General features: G+C 42.2%; 1 protein-coding gene and 1 long non-coding RNA gene across 3 annotated transcripts in view; one reads left to right on the forward strand and one right to left on the reverse strand.

The window, feature by feature from the left end:
• The window catches only part of LOC139355861 (uncharacterized), a 169,333-nt gene that overhangs the window by 82,234 nt on the left and 69,515 nt on the right, over positions 1–17,584 (forward strand). The window lies entirely within an intron of this gene.
• LOC105476549 (indoleamine 2,3-dioxygenase 2) overlaps positions 1–17,584 on the reverse strand; it is a 69,775-nt gene that overhangs the window by 50,345 nt on the left and 1,846 nt on the right. For both annotated transcript variants that reach the window (XM_011732565.2, XM_011732564.2), the window contains exon 2: positions 2,639–2,734. In XM_011732565.2, the coding sequence (XP_011730867.2) occupies positions 2,639–2,734 (96 nt within the window). The remainder of the gene's footprint in view (positions 1–2,638; positions 2,735–17,584) is intronic.

A 17,584-nucleotide genomic window follows, 5' to 3' on the forward strand; every position in this document is an offset into this window, starting at 1 on the left:
ATTTGTTAGGTATTTTCTAGGCAATTAAAAGTAGGGATAGAGGCTATGCAGAGTGGCTCATGCCTGTAATCCCAGCACTTTGGGAGGCTAAGGCTGGTGGATCACAAGGTTAGGAGTTCGAGACCAGCCTGGCCAATATGGTGAAACCCTGTCTCTACTACAAATACAAAAATTAGATGGGCGTGGTGGCTGGTGCCTGTAGTCCCAGCTACTCAGGAGGCTGAGGCAGGAAAATTGCTTGAACCTGGGAGGTGGAGGTTGCAGTGAGCCAAGATCGTACCACTGCACTCCAGCCTGGGAGACACAGTGAGACTCTGTCTCAAAAAAAAAACAAAAAAACAAAAAAAAAAACGGAGAGATAGAGACCAAGAGTGTTGTGTTAGTTTTATGGGCTGCCATAACTAATGACCACAAACGGCATGACTTAAAACAGCAGAAATGTACTCTGCCACAGTTATGGAAGATAGAAGTCCCAAATTAAGGTATCAATAGGGTTGGTTTCTTCTGGAGCCTCTGAGGGAGAATTTGTTCCATTCTGTTCCATGCCTCTCTCCTAACCCTTGGTGGCTGCCAGCAATCCTTGGCACATCTTGGCTTGTCAATGCATCATTCCAATTCTACCTCCATCTTTACGTGATGTTTTCCCTTGTGTCTATGTCCCTGTGTTTGATTTTTCCTCTTCTTGTAAGGACACTCATCATATAGAATTTAATCCAGTATCACCTCAGCTTAACTTGAATACATCTGTACACATCCTATTTCCAAATAAGACCACTTTCACAGATTATACATGAACATGACTTCTAGGAAGACACTACTAAACCCAGGAAAAGTTTATATATATATATATATAGTTTGTTTGTTTTGTTTTGTTTTTTGAGACAGAGTCTCACTCTGTGGCCCAGAGGGAGTTCAGTGGTGTGATCTCAGCTAACTACAACCTCTGTCTCCCAGGTTCAAGCGATTCTTTTGCTTCAGCCTCCGAAATAGCTGGGACTACAGGCATGTGCCACCACACCAGCCTAATTTTTTGTATTTTTAGTAGAGGCATGGTTTCACCATGTTGCTCAGGCTGGGCTCGAACTCCTGAGCTCAGGCAATCCGCCAGCCTTGGCCTCCCAAAGTGCTAGGATTATAGGCGTGAGCCACTGCACCCAGCCTAAACCCAGTACAAATGTTAGGTGATGGATTTCACACTCGATTTTAGCCAAAAGGCCAAGAAGTAATAGGGACTGGTTTCAATGCTGTGCTAGGAGGAGCCCCAATTTGACAAGTCCTTCTCTTCTATTATGGCAGTTTAATCAAATAAAGCCTGGTGAATGCCTGCGGCAGAGGACCTCATAGTTCACAAACTGAATTCTAACCTGCCCTCCTGCCAACTGTTCCAGGCTTCCCTTGCTTCTCTTCTCTGCTATTCTGAGATGGGAAAGGGAGACTCATGGGGATCTCCCTCTGCTTTGGTTAAATACTTGACATGGGTCCTGTAAACTTATTTCTGGATTTTATACATGATTTGCTTAATACGGTCAAAAAAAATCCTTTTTTATTCCATCATTGGAACTTTTCTCTATTTTTCTGTGCTTACAGTTATTTTCTTAATTTTTTTCTTATTTTTGGATTTCTTTGGTCTTCTCAACACAACATTTTATCTATCAGGCAGAGAAATTACTCTGCTTAGCTTGCTATCTTTATAGACATTGAAGCCAGTCCCTTATTCATCTTCTACAGGGTTCTAGTGCTTTGCACAGAGCAGGCATTCAATGAGTATTTTAAAAAGAATTTGTAATTCTAGACATTAAACATTATCCATCAGCAAAGGGGAATTTTGGAGAGTAGAAAACTTTTCGTGGACTTCTGCAATTATGTGGTACTCCAAATTGGTAAGATTAAGACAGATGGAGAAGAGACTACAGGGAAGTAATGAATGTACACTGAATGCTATAATAGGACAAGAACTACAAAGGGGCCACTTTGAAAGTGATTTAGTTCCCATAACAATACTGTGAGACCAGAGTTTCTCACATTTTATAAATAAGGAAATGGGATTACAGTGTTCAGTAACTTTTTCAGGGTTACATAGCTATTAGGTTGGTACAAAAGCATTTGTGGTTTTTGTCATTAAAAGTAATGGCAAAAACTGCAATTACTTTTGTACCAGCCTAATAAATACTTTTGTGGAATTTACAGGCTTATTGGATGTTTCTGTAGAACCCATGGCCAATTTTATAATTCAGAAATTCCCTCCATTTAACTATTCTGTAACACCCAGGACAAAATCAAGGTAGACCCCCTCAGCAACAACAGAGCCCTGAACACGTACGTGGAATGAGGAACCTAAGAATTTCCAAGCTGGCCTTCCTAGGCCATAGCTTATCCATTAGTTTATCATTCTCACCCAGATTCTTCTTTAAACAAACATTTGGTGAGTGATTGGTATGTGACAGGCATTGTTTTGTGCTGACTCCAGAAACCTTAGAAAAACACATGTATCAGAGGGGGTCATTCTGTTTTCTGGGAAGGTAGAGATAGCTTAGCTGATAAGTTCAATGGTAATGATCAATTGACACACTTCCGCAAGGCTAATAAAAGTGGTGTGATGATGAAACAGAATGTGATAAGGGGGTGAAGAGAAGAATACCTTGTCCACATGAGCTCGAAGCTGGTGAGCATCAATCAATTGAGGAAGTTTGTTGGCAATTTCCATCCAAGGCCTATAATGATCTGGAAGTTCTTTCTGCATTTAAAATAGAAACATGTAAATATTTTAGAACTCTCTGGAAAGGGGCTTCCGGGAATAGCTATTTTCACATTTCAGTCTTCAGGGGAATTCAAGTCAATGAGGTAACATGAAAAGTGAAAGGAGGGCCGGGCGCGGTGGCTCAAGCCTGTAATCCCAGCACTTTGGGAGGCCGAGACGGGCGGATCACGAGGTCAGGAGATCGAGACCATCCTGGGTAACACAGTGAAACCCCGTCTCTACTAAAAATACAAAAACTTAGCCGGGCGAGGTGGCAGGCGCCTGTAGTCCCAGCTACTCGGGAGGCTGAGGCAGGAGAATGGCGTGAACCCGGGAGGCGGAGCTTGCAGTGAGCTGAGATCCGGCCACTGCACTCCAGCGTGGGTGACAGAGTGAGACTCCGTCTCAAAAAAAAAAAAAAAAAAAAAAGAAAAGTGAAAGGAGAAGAAAGCCTAGATTAGCACAATGGAGAATATTCACAAGGCAGATAGAGGAACTAATTGCAGCAATACAGATCAAAAACATAGTGACAGACGTTCAATGAGCTTGAATAGAATGACCCTATAGAAGTCAAGACAGTAGAAGATTTCACAGAAGTAGAAAATCATCAGAAGGTCGAATGCATCACTACAGAGTTAAAGTAAGATTGACCTCTTTAAAAATCAAAACAATATTAGGAAGTCGCAAATACCTATTAGTTTATCTATGTACATTTAATAGAAATTTAGGTCAGGGTCATAGAAGCAGGATTCAAATGTTAGTGTGTTGAGGAAGTAGAAAATAGAGAAAATGTAGATTACTTTTCTCTGCATGTTGAACGAACATTGAGAATGCACCATATGCTACGTAGGCCCTGTGCTTACCTCAGATACACAGATGACTAAGGAGCATATGCTCTAGTACAGGAGAAAAACACACTAGTCAGATATATGCCAATGCGGTAAATATGTTTAATTAGTGATATCTGTGTAAGCCAAAGAACTTGCAAAGAAGAGGAAGTAGTTAATTCTGTCAGCTGTTGTGAGGAATTAAAGGGAAATATTCATAAAAATATGACAGTTGATCCAATTTTTGGAGGGGAAGTGACTTTTTTGGGTTGAAATGTGAAGAAGGGAAGGTAGTAAAGGTAGAGGGGACAGCAGATAAACAGATATGGGTGCTTCCTGGGACACAGATGACTCAGTGTTGCTAAAATATAAAACTCAAGAGAAAGTGATAGAGGCAAGAGGCAGACAGATGCCGAGGCAGATAGGGAAGGGTCCCTGTGAAACCCCACCTTCAAGCCCAAAACAGTCCAAAGGCTGAAAGACCGGACTCCTGATCCCAGATGAAACCTGTGACACAGAGGGAAAACTTTCCCTGGTGGCCCACCCTTTCCCAATTGATTCTTTCTGAATAATGCCTTTTAAATAATCAAATGTTGCCTTTTCTGATGCTACCTATGGTTTGCTTGGGCACGCCCACATGCATACTAGGAAAACTGGTGGAACCACCAGGAATTCGTGCCTTATGCTAGGGAGGAGCCTGGCCTTTTCAGCGTGCCTGTGAAAGTCCTGGTACTCCATTGTGAGGTGGGAGCCTGCTGGAGAAACCCCTCTCTTTGCAGAGAGCTCCCCTTTCACGTAATAAATTGCATCATCCTCACCCTTCATTATGTCTACCTGCCTAATTCTTCCTGGTCATGAGATGAGATCCTGAATTCTGCTGAACTAAGGAGCCAAAAATCCTGCATCAAAAGGATGATGAAAGATGAGCCTAGAAAGTTACATGAAATGTGCTGTGTGTAGAATATATGAATTTTCCCTTTATGTAAGTTGGTGACATGGTTTGATTTGAATTTTAGGAAGATAAATTTGTAGGACTTTAAGATGTAAAGTCAGATAAGGAAGTCTTTAAAATATTGTTCAAAGACCAAACTTAGGCAATGACAATGAATTTGGAAAGGAGAAGCCATATATTCAAGATATATCCGGAAAATGAAATTGAAAGGATATGATGATTAAATTTGGGTCTGGGGGCTTAAGGTAAGAAAATCACTAGCCCAATAGCTCCATTTATATGCCCACTCAGGGCCAATGTTTAGCCAAGTAAGATATAGTCTGAATTTCAGTGACCCCCAACTCTCACCCAAGGGACAATAAACTACATTAATTTTTGTGAATTTTCATTGGCACCCAGCCTGTCTCATTTGTTTATGTACTATCTATGGTTGCTTTTACATTATAGCAGTAGAGTTGGTAGTTACAACAGAAACCATATGGTAGGCAAGTTTAAAGCACTTAGTATTTGGCCCTTCAGAAAAAGTTCACTAATCTCTGATTTATCACACTGATCTGAGGCTCCTTTCTCAGTGTATAACCTGCACAACTGAATGTTTGGGTTAAGAAGAGGAAGTGAGGATGATTTCCATGTTTAAGAATTAGGTGAGCAAATGAATGGATGGAAACAGGAATTGAGACAGAAATGTAAGTGAAAGTCAAAGAGTGGGGATAAACGTGGTAAATTCATTTTTAAATATATTGACATTAAATTACCTGTGCAATCAAAAGATATGACTATGGTGAAAAGTTGGATACACAGTTTAAAGTTCAGGAGAAAAGTCATATTAGAAATATACAATTGAGGCTAGGCATGGTGGCTCATGCCTGTAATTTCAGCACTTGGGGAGACCGAGGAGGGCGGATCACCTGAGGTCAGGAGTTTGTGATCAGCCTGACCAACATGGTGAAATCCTGTCTCTACTAAAAATAAAAAATTAAGCAGGCATAGTGGCACATGCCTGTAATCCCAGCTTCTCGGGAGGCTGATGTAGGAGAATCACTTGAACCTGGGAGGCGGAAGTTGCAGTGAGCCAAGATCGTACCACTGCACTCCAGACTGGAGTAACAGAGCAAGACGCCATTTCAAAAAAAAAAAAAAAAAGAAAGAAAAGAAAAAGAAGTATGCAATTTGAAAGCATAACTACAGCAAAAACCCTACATTGTGGTTAAAACCACAAGAGTATATAAAACCATTTGAGGTAATATGAAAAGCAAAAGGAGAAGAAAGCCTAGATTAACACAATGCAGAACATTCACAAGGCAGATAGAGGAACTAATTGCAATACAGATCAAAAACATAGTGACAGACGTTCAATGAGCTTGAATAGAATGACCCTATAGAAGTCAAGACAGTAGAGGATTTCACAGAAGTAGAGAATCATCAGAAGGTCGAACGCATCATTACAGAGTTAAAGTAAAATTGACCTCTTTAAAAATCAAAACAATATTAGGAAGTCGCATATACCTATTAGTTTATCTATGTACATTTAATAGAAATTTAGGTCAGGGTCATAGAAGCAGGATTCAAATGTTAGTGTGTTGAGGAAGTAGAAAATAGAGAAAATGTAGATTACTTTTGAAGGAGAGCCATAAGGCAGCAGGGAATTTGCATTTAAGAGTGATCTTTTAAGAATGAGAAGCTTGAGCAATTTATAGTTGGCTATTGCAAGAAGGAGAGATTGAAGACAGAGGAGAGAGGAGAGTAATCGAATGCAGAAGGAGCAAAGGACTAGAAGTGAAGGAGGAGAGAGAGAACAAGAATGGAATGTCTGTGCTTGCAGCAGCAGTAGGAGAAGATCTGGAGTTTAAAGGAGTTCACTTTTTATGGACTCAATTTCTCAGAAGATGAGAGTGAAAATCAAGTTGTGTGAGTTGAGATAGGGGTGGGTGTGAAATTAATTACAGAGGGGAAAAGACCAGGGACCTCAACCTAAACATACAAATGACATGGAAGGTCCGTGAGAACCCAGGGAAGTCTGAAAACTGTGCATTTGGAGTAGTATAGACCTATACATTACCCACAAATCACTTGGAAGTCTTCGGTCCTTGAGGATCTGAGACAAACCTGGGTTCAAGCTCCCAATTAATTCATAAGTTAGGTACATCCAACATCCTATTCACAGTCTCTGATTGATTGATTGATTGATTGAGACACAGTTTCATTCTATCGCTCAGGCTAAAGTGCAGTGGTGTGATCTCGGCTCACTGCAACCTCTGCCACCTGGGTTCAAGCTCTTAATTAATTCATAACTTGGGTACATCCAACATCCTATTCACAATCTCTGATTTATTTATTTTATTTATTTATTTTGAGACACAGTTTCATTCTATCGCTCAGGCTGAAGTGCAGTGGCGCGATCTTGGCTCCACCTCCTGCGTTCAAGAGATTCTCCTGCCTCAGCCTCCTGAGTAGCTGGGATTACAGGTGTGTGTCACCATGCCTGGCTAATTTTTTGTATTTTTAGTAGAGATGGGATTTTGCCATGTTGACCAGCCTTGTCTCGAACTCCTGACCTAAGGTGATCCACCTGCCTCAGCCTCTCAAAGTGTTGGGATTACAGGTGTGAGCCACTGTGTCCAGCCAAAGTTTATAGAGGTTTGAGAAAAGAGTGTTGACGTAAAATTGCTGGGTTAGACGCACCATGAGTTAGTGTCCTATAGAGAGTGCAGTCATAAGCATTGGAGTTATATTTTCTACTCAACAGAAATATTTTGCTGCTCTTCTGTATAAAAATCTACAAATTAACGGCCAGGCACGGTGGCTCATGCCTGCAATCCCAGCACTTTGGGAGGCCGAGGCAGGTGGATCACGAGGTCAGGAGACTGAGACCATCCTGGCTAACAGGGTGAAACCCCGTCTCTCCTAAAAAAAATACAAAAATTTAGCTGGGCATGGTGGTAGGCACCTGTCGTCCCAGCTACTCGGGAGGCTGAGGCAGGATAATGGCCTGAACTCGGGAGGCAGAGCTTGTAGTGAGCCAAGATCGCACCACTGCACTCCAGCCTGGGCAACAAAGCCAGATTCTGTCTCAAAAAAAAAAAAAAAAAAAAAATCTACAAATTACCGTGTAATTTCAGACTGAAGTAGTGCAACAGTATTAATCAATACTAAGTAACACAGAAAACAAAGGGAAAACCTCTAGATGATTAAATCACCATAAAGTGAGATGGTTGAGACAATGCTCCAGGATGATATTGAAAAGATACACAGCCATCCTTTTGCTTCTGGATCATTTCATTGGATGATATTCTTAACACATTTATAATTTAAAGAAAAATAGATTTGTAAAACTGTATTTTTTATATGAACACTAAACTCTTCGTTAGCTTAATGCTTGATTAGATTAAGTATAAATTTTGGCTAAGAAAGTAGCATAGGAAAATTAAAAATAAAAGCATGCACAAAAATAAACCAGGTGCCGAGCCCGGTGGCTCACACCTGTAATCTCAGCACTTTGGGAGGCTGAGATGGGCGAATCACTTGAGATCAGGAGTTTGAGAGGAGCCTGGCCAACATGGTGAAACCCTGTCTCTACTAAAAATACAAAAATTAGCCAGGCGTGGTGACACGCGCCTATAATCCCAGCTACTCAGCTACTAAAAATACAAAAATTAGTTGGGTGTGGTGGCAGACGTCTGTAATCCCAGCTACTTAGGAGGTTGAGGCAGGAGAATCGCTTGAACCCAGGGGGAGGAGGTTGCAGTAAGCTGAGATCATGCGACTGCACTCCAGCCTGGGCGACCTAGTGAGACTCTGTTTCCAAAAAAAGAAAAAATTAGCTGGGCGTGGTAGCAGGTGCCTGTAATCCCAGCTGTTCAGGAGGCTGAGGCAGCAGAATCGCTTCAATCTGGGAGGCAGAGGTTGCAGTGAGCCAAGATCAAGCCACTGCACTCCAGCCTGGGGAAGAGAGCAAGACTCCGTCGCAAAAAATAAAATAAAGGCTGGACGCGGTGGCTCACGCCAGTAATCCCAGCACTTTGGGAGGCAGACGCGGGCGCATCACGAGGTCAGGAGATCGAGACCATCCTGGCTAACACGGTGAAACCCCATCTCTCCTAAAAAAAAATACAAAAAATTAGCCGGAAGTGATGGTGGGCGCCTGTAGTCCCAGCTACTCAGAAGGCTGAGGCAGGAGAATGGCGTGAACCCGGCAGGCAGAGCTTGCAGTGAGCTGAGATCGCACCACTGCACTCCAGCCTGGGCGACAGAGGGAGACTCCACCTTAAATAAATAAATAAATATATAAATTTTAAAATAAAATAAAATAAACCAGGTAAACATGAGCAGGAAACTTGGGTGACAATATTAACATCAGAAAAATTAGAACTTAAACTATTGGAAAGATTAGATTTTGAAGCAGATTATTTTAAATGAAATAAAAGGTTTAAGTTTTGATGGAAAGAAGCTGTTCTGACATTGCATCAAATAAAGTGAAGGAGAAAGAGCTATTACATGCCCTTCTAGAGACAGGCGAGCATCACAGGGGCCCTGTAGGAAGAGCTTTAAAGAGCAGATTATCAAGGTTTTGTTTTCATTTTACAGTTTTTGGAGACAGGATCTCACTCTGTCACCCACACTGGAGTGTAGTGGTACAAATATAGCTTATTGCAGCCTCAAACTCCCTGGGTCAAGCAGTCCTCCCACCTCAGCCTCCCAAGTAGCTGGGAATACAGGCACGTAGGATCATGCACAGTTAATTCTTTTTTACTTTTGTAGAGATGGGGTCTCGCTATCTTGCCCAGGCTGATCTCAAACCCCTGGCCTCATGTGATCCTCCTGTGTCAGCCTCCCGAAGTGCTGGGATTATAGGTGTGAACTACCACCTCTAGCCTGATTCTCATTTTTAAGCATCACTTGACTGCTATGCACAGAATGTGTTATAGCTGAACAAGAATGGAAATAAGGAAACAAGGGGAGGAGACAATAGTCCTGGGGCTACATGAAGGTGGATTAAACTGGGGTGGAAATGGAGAAAACTGGTCACCTTGGAAGTATATTTCAGAGAGAGCGCTGAATTCATTTATTGTCAAATGGATCATTTGCAAATGGTGAAGACTATTGTGAGGATTATTTCTTTATTTTATTTATTGATCTATTTATTATTATTATTATTTTTGAGACGGAGTCTCACTCTGTCATCCAGGCTAGAGTGCACTTGTGCAATCTCGGTTCATTGCAACCTCCGCTACCTGGGTTCAGGCAATTCTCCTGCCTCAGCCTCCCGAAGAGCTGGCACTACAGGCATGCACCACCATACCCGGCTGATTTTTGTCTTTTTAGTAGAGACAGAGTGTCACCATGTTGGCCAGGCTAGTCTCGAACTCCTGACATTGTGATCCACCCACGTCAGCCTCCCAAAGTGCTGGGATAACAGGAGTGAGTCACCGTGCCCAGCCAAGACTACTGTGAGGTTTAGATTTTAAAAGTGTAGTTAAAGTTAACACAGGGCCTACTACAAAGTGAACACTTTCTGTATAGTTACTATTACTATATTTTATAAACAAACTTCAACAGGGAATAAGAAAAAAATCAATTCTTAATGAAATGTAACAGGCTGCTATGAATAAATTTTGCTAATACACTTGAAAATTTCAACTGAGTTACCATTTGTGAAATTGCAAAAATTCAAATTTTTATTTAGAAATAAAAAACCTAACTAGAACAATAAGCATAAAGGGAATAGAAAATGTAATTCTAAACGTACAGCTTAAAATGTCTGTAGTCTGAAGAGCTATGCTATATCAACAGATAGATGATCTGTTTCAGAACGCAGAAAAGCATGAGAAGGCATCTAATTTGCTGAGTGTGGTGGCTCATGCCTGTAATCCCAGCACTTTGGGAGGCCAAGCCAGACAGATCACTTAAGGTCAGGAGTTGGAGATCAGCCAGGCCAATATAGGGAAATCCCATGTTTACTATAAAGGATACAAAAATTAGCCGGGCATGGTGGTGCGTGACTGTAATCCCAGTTACTCAGAAGGCTGAGTCAAGAGAATCTCTTGAACCCAGGAGGTGGTGATTGGAGTGAGCCGGGACTGTGCCACTGCACTCCAGCCTGAACAACAGAGCGAGACTCTGTCTCAAAAAAAAAAAAAAAAAAAGGCATCTAATGCATCTTATGAAGAAAATGCAACCTAAAGATTAATCCTTGAAATAACACTAACCAAGGCCACTATCCACTGTTGCTATTTATGAATACAAAAAGACAATCCTGAAGGTGTTATAAAATTGAGTTCAACAATATATTTAAAGATAAAGTGAATCTGAGCATTGCTATGGTTATGTTTTAATGTTAGAACATTATTATTATACATTAAACAGTAAAATCTAGAAATACAGAAAAAGTCTGGGGACAGTATTTTGATAAACTACTACAGTAGAGGACATGCCAAAATAGCAACAAAGTTTTGCTGAAATTATTTCTAAAAAGTGTGGGACCTGACATTGGGGCATTTCTTTTCTTCTTTTTTATTTATTTGTTTTCTTCCTTGAGGCGTGGGTAGATTTGAGCCTAAGCTTAAGAGCTTTGAATCATGGCTATTGTCAGAGTATTCAACTTTCTCTGTTCCCTCCCCTGACCTGGCATGAGAGCTCAGTCATTCCTCTCACAAATCACCAGGCAACCTGTAATCCCAGCATTTTCAGAGGCGAGGCTGGCGGATCACCTGAGGTCAGGAGTTTGAGACCAGCCTGACCAACACAGAGAAACCCCAACTCTACTAAAAATACAAAAATTAAGCTGGGTGTGGTGGCATGCGCCTGTAATCTCAGCTACTTGGGAGGCTGAGGCAGGAGAATCACTTGAACCCAGGAAGCAGAGGTTGCAGTGAGTCAAGATTGTGCCACTGCATTCCAGCCTGGGCAACAAGAGTGAAACTGTCTCAAAAAAAAAAAAAAAAAAAAAAAGTCAGGCAAATATTAAAGAAATATTTGTTAATTGGTTAATATTGGTTAATATTGGTTAATGAGTCCATCTAGCATGCCAGAATATTTTTTCCTGGCCTTAAACTTTCTGGTATGTGTTAAATTGTGTCTCCCCCAAATTCCTATGCTGAAGCCCTAGCCCTAGTACCTAAAAATATAACTGTATTTGGAGATAGGCCCTTGAAGAAGGTACCTTGAAATGAGGCCTTTAGGGTGGGTCCAATTTAATCTGATTGGTGTCCATAAAGAAGAGGAAATTTGGACACAAAGAGACGGGGGAGAGCGGGCACAGTAGCTCACGCCTGTAATCCTCACTCTGGGAGGCCAAGGTGAGCAGATCACTTGAGGTCAGGAGTTCGAGACCAAGCTGACCAACATAGCGAAGCCCCATCTCTACTAAAAATACAAAAAATTAGCTGGGCTTTGTGGAGTGCACCTGTAATCCAAGCTACTCAGAAGGCTGAGGCAGGAGAATCGTTTGAACCCAGGAGGCAGAGGTTGCAGTGAGCTGAGATTGCACCACTGCACTCCAACCTGGGTGACAGAGTGCAACCCTGTTTTGAAAAAAAAAAAAAGAGAGAGAGAGACATGGGGACATGGAGAATTTGTGCATGGCAGAGAAAAGACCATGTGAGGACACAATAATAAGGAGGTCGTCTAAAAGCCAAGGAGCGAGACCTCAGAAGAAACCAACTCCACGACACCTTGATCTTGGACTTCCTGCCTCAACAACTGTGAGAAAATCAATTTCTGTGATTTAAGCCCCCGTTTGTGATATTTTAAGCCCAACTGTTTGTGACTGCTGTTACAGTAGCTCTCATAAACCACTATACTATTAAATCTGACTTCACAATCTTGAAGGTAAGTAAGGATCAGCACCCTGTCTGGGGCACCAGCAAAGGCACAGAGGCCTCCTTATGGGATTTGTGAGTTGAATAAGGGGTCCCCATCTCAAAGAAACATTGAACTCAGAGCATCTGCCCAAACCAAAAGCAAAAGTGCTTGGAATCACTGAGGACTTAAATGCCAGGAGATGAGGACTAGAATGTAATGTGCAGGAGTGGAGAGTTTTCACACTGGTCTTTTTATCACGTCTGTATCCTAAGCAACTTCCTAAATGCGCTTAGGCATAGAAACTGGTGAATAAGTTTTCACTAAATGAAAACAATAAAATGGCCAGAAAAATTTTGAACGAATAGAAAATTCAGAAAGGGTTATTAAGTTGAAACTAGAGAGACAGAACAAATGGTATTCAGTTAAGATGGCAATTGTTCTCAAAACTAGCTAGTGATTGCAAATTATTTTTAAGGACAAGATAGGGAATTTTTGTAGAAATGGTGTGATTTAAATTTAAACATCTCAGGTAGAAGAGAAAAGTTTTGTTATTATTTTTGTTTTTGTTTTGAGATGGAGGGCTGAGGCGGGTGGATCACTTGAGGTCAGGGGTTCGAGATCAGCCTGGCCAATATGGTGAAACCCCGTCTACTAAAAATACAAAAATTAGCTGGGTGTGGTGGTGGGCTCCTGTAATCCCAGCTACTCGGAAGGCTGAGGCAGGAGAATCCTTTGAACCCAGGAGGCAGAAGTTGCAGGGAGCTGAGATGGCGTCACTGCACTCCAGCCTGGGTGACAAAGTGACACTCTATCTCGAAAATAATAAGAATAAGAATAAGAATAAGAATAAGAATAAGAATACAATCAGTAAAAATAAAGTGAGGTAAAAATTTAAACACTAGACTTTCAATTTATGGAACTCATTAACTGGAGATGATATAAAAGTGAAAGATTCCTATCAGTCATAGAGCCTAAAAAAGCAGTTGACTAACATTTATAATAATCATATTTCAAGTACTGAGGTTAGTTATGCTAGAGATTCTGAATGAACTATTCTAGGTGGAGCTTCGGCATCAGTATTTTTTAAAACTCCACAAGTATTTTGCTATACAGCCAGGAACAACAACTCTAAACCACCTTGCATGTAACATTCTTTGAGGAAAACTCTTCAAATATCAGATGCATCATGTCATTTATAGGATGTGTTAAGTCTGAACTCCAGGCTGGGCCCGGTGGCTCACGCCTGTAATCCCAGCACTTTGTGAGGCTGAGGTGGGCAGATCACGAGGTCAGGAGTTCAAGACCAGCCTGACCAACATGGTGAAACCCTGTCTCTACTAAAAATACAAAAAGTAGGCCGGGCACAGTGGTTCATGGCTGTCATCCTAGAATTTTGGGAGGCCAAGGAGGGTGGATCACCTGAGGTCGGGAGTTCGAGACCAGCCTGACCAACATGGAGAAACCCCGTCTCTACTAAAACTACAAAATTAGACAGGCGTGGTGGCTCATGCCTGTAATCCCAGCCACTCAGGAGGCTGAGGTTGAACACCAGAGGCAGAGGTTGCAGTGAGCTGAGATCTCGCCATTGCCCTCCAACCTGGGGTACAAGACGCTATCTCAAAAAAAAAAAAAAAAAAAAAAAAAATCTGAACTCCGGAGCCTCACATCGAAGCTCTCTCAGTTCTCCTCACTCTTGTCGCCTGCTCTAACCTTCTTGATGCCAAGCTAATTTCTTTGTATTCTCCATGTCTAAAGAGAAATTAGCCCTCCCTCCAGAAACACACATCCATGCCCCCGTACACATGTAGGGCACATGAACCATTTATTTGTATGAGTTGGTGAGGCACACATTTTCCACAATAAATGTTGGAACTTGGAAAGGTTTGAACGTTGACAGAAACAATGGGATACAATATTTGAAACCAAGTCAGACTCCTTCCTCAAAAACAGAATTTTTTTAAGTCACTGTCTTGACCATGTTTTCTTCACACATGTTCAAGCAACTATCTATAGTGAGAACTATCTATAGTGGACATGAAAGTACAGCCTCCTGACTCTGACGCTTGCCTTTCGACTAAAGGAAAGTAAGATCTGGTGTCCCCTTGAGCAGGACAGCCAATTGTGATTCTCCATCTGCTCTTGCAAAACTCTGCCTGGTGATTTTAATGACTGGGTCCCTCCTCATCTGTGAAGCAACCTGGGGCAGATTTTGATGAAAATGTCCTTCTGCTACCTCTTCCCAGAAAGGGAGTTGTTGAAAAAGGTCAAACCAATGAAAGAAAATCAAAACTGAAACAGGGAAGTACATTTTGAGAAATCTGGGGAAAATGATCATAACGGAGTAAAACCAGTTTCTCAAGGGACTTTTTTTCCACATAATCTCAGGAATGGAAATTCCATCAACGAAACCATAGTATATCAGGCAGGGAGTGTCACGAGAACTTGATTCTCATCTGTTTCTCCTGTTTCCGTAGTTACAAAGAGGAAAGAACAAAGAGAGGAACTCTACAACTGTGGATCTACGTCACGTTTAGCTCATTTGTAATATTATTTTTCCTCAGCTCAGTGTACACTTTTAATCCCAATAAGAGCAACTTGGTCTTTTCTTCCTTTGGAACTAGGCAGGATATTCCTGAATTGGGTTAGACGTATAGAGTGGAGTTTTAACAAGCACTGGCTCAAGGTCAGAAGACTGGCTTCTGGTCCTTACACTGGATTTATGAAAGTGTTTTCACATTCATTCTCCATAGGAATCTGGTGGAGGTGGCATCAGATCTCCATTCAGTAAATGTGAAAATTGAGGGTTAGGGGATGTTTGTGATTCACTCAAAGTCACAAGAGCTACTAAGTGCAACTTAGGGTGACTAACTCATCAAAATTGTCCCAGCACTTTCCTGGTTTAGTACTGAGAGTCTTGCATGTCAGGAGTCCATCCGGTACCTAACAAATAGGAACACTTGGTCAACCTAGTGGCAGTGTCAGAGGAAACAGTCTGGTCCTCTGGACCACAACCCAACTGTGCATAGTAATACAGGAGTTATTAAGAAATTATTTGTAGGCAGCTAGAAAGGGTGAAAGAGGTCTCACTGGATTTTTCCTTTAATAAAAAGCAGCCTGAAACCACTTCTTCTCTAACTGAAAGCAGCCTGATAGATTGTAAACTAGGAGCTTTCATATGTAAACGACAGCAGCTGTACCTGGAAGCCAGGAACATTCAATATGGAGATTATGCTCTCTTCTGTTTTTCTTTTTTTGAGACAAAATCTCACTCCATCACCCAGTCAGGAGTGCAGTGGTATGATCTCCGCTGACTGCAACCTCCACCTCTTGGGTTCAAGCGATTCTCCTGCCTCAGCCTCCTGAGTAGCTGGGATTACAGGTGCTCACCACCACACCCAGCTAATTTTCGTATCGTAAACCCCCTGTAGAGACGGGGTTTCACCATGTTGGACCGGCAGGTCTCGAACTCCTGGCCTCAGGTGATCCGTCCCCCTTGGCCTCCCAAAGTGCTGAGATTACAGGCATGAACCACTGCGCCCGGCCCTCACTCTTTTCCTTGTCACCAGGTGTGTCGGCATCATGACAGCCTCCAGGTAAGACCACGTGTAAAGGTATCCCGGCGGCCGCCAGGTGGAGGCTGTATTTGCATAATAAAAGACTAGGGTGGGAGGGCCAGTCTTTTCCCCGGCTATGTAAATGACGTACCTGATCAAACCAATCCCCTGGGCCCTATGTAAATCAATCACCGCCTCGTCAAGCCTTTGTACAAAATCCATTGCCTTCCACCGCAAAGCAGACCCTCTTGGGCGACCCACTTTCTCAGCATAAAGAAGCGTTTTCTCTCTCTCTTCTTTTATGTCTATTAAACTTTCAGCTCCTAAATCCACTCGTGTGTATCCGTGTCGTGAATTCTTTTCTCGGTGGAGACAAAGAACCAGGATATATACCCCAGAAAACGGAGCCTTTCATCAGCATCCCCGCTGTCATTACTACTGATGCTGGAGTTACTTGCAGATTTATAATTTGATTTCAAAACTAACAGCTGGGCCAGGAGCGGTGGCTCATGCCTGTAATCCCAGCACTTTGGGAGGCCAAGGCAGGTGGATCACCTGAGGTCGGGAGTTGGAGACCAGCCTGACCAACATAGAGAAACTCTGTATCTTACTAAAAATACAAAATTAGCTGGGCGTGGTGCCACAGGCCTGTAACTCCCAGCTACTTGCCAAGGCTGAGGCAGGCGAATCTCTTGAACCCGGGAGGTGGAGGTTGTGGTGAGCAGAGACTCTGCCTTTAGAAATTTCTAAGAAGGGGAAGGAAATCTTACTAACAAACAATACCTCTTTCTTAATTCTACTTAGGACTCAAATTGTAATGCAAATCCGTTTCATCATTTAGCCCTTATCAACACTTTTTCTCATCTGTTGTGGTCCAAAGCCTAGAGCATTAAAACTATCAAAGTTTTTACAGACCATCAGGTGTCAACCTCCTCTTTCTACATTTGAGCTAGCTGAAATCCAGAGGAAATGACTTCCTCAAAGTCATGAGTAGCAAAAGCAGAACTGGTTCTGCTTATAACTCTTGACTTTTAATTATTATTATTATTATTGTTATTACATCCTAAGTGAGGGCCAAGACCACTCAGTTAAAAACTTTGGGGTCCAGGCCAAGTGCGGTGGCTCATGCCTATAATCCCAGCACTTTGGGAGGCCAAGGGAGGCAGATCACTTGAGGGTCAGGAGTTCGAGACTGGGTTGGTCAACATGGTGAAACCCCCTCTCTACTAAAAATACAAAAATTAACCGGGCATGGTGGTGCATGCATGTAGTTCCAGCTATTTGGGAGGCTGAGGCAGGAGAATCCTTGAACCCAGGAAGCGGAGGTTGCAATGAGCGGAGATCATGCTGTTAGGAATGAAGTTTTTGGTGTCACAGTAAAAGAATGAACGTGGGAACAAATGATCTCTCAGCAACGGGAGCTTTACTTTCTGCAGAAAGGGTGCTACTCAATAGCTGTCCAGCCACGAGAGCACACCAAACAAAGGAGGCAGAGTTATTTATAACCTGACACATCACCCTACTGCTGTGTCCAGCTTCCATTGGCTGGAATAGGACCTCACATTTTACACTTTACCCAATTGGCTATTAGTTTAAAACGTTTTTAATTGGGTAAAGGAACAGAGCAAAGAAAGAAAAGCAAGTTGCCCAGGGATAGTTAAGGAAGCATCTCAAATAAGGAATGACATGCACTGTGGGCTGGGGCTTTTCTAGT

Source organism: Macaca nemestrina, chromosome 8 (genome assembly GCF_043159975.1).
Source record: "Macaca nemestrina isolate mMacNem1 chromosome 8, mMacNem.hap1, whole genome shotgun sequence".
Taxonomy (NCBI): domain Eukaryota; kingdom Metazoa; phylum Chordata; class Mammalia; order Primates; family Cercopithecidae; genus Macaca; species Macaca nemestrina.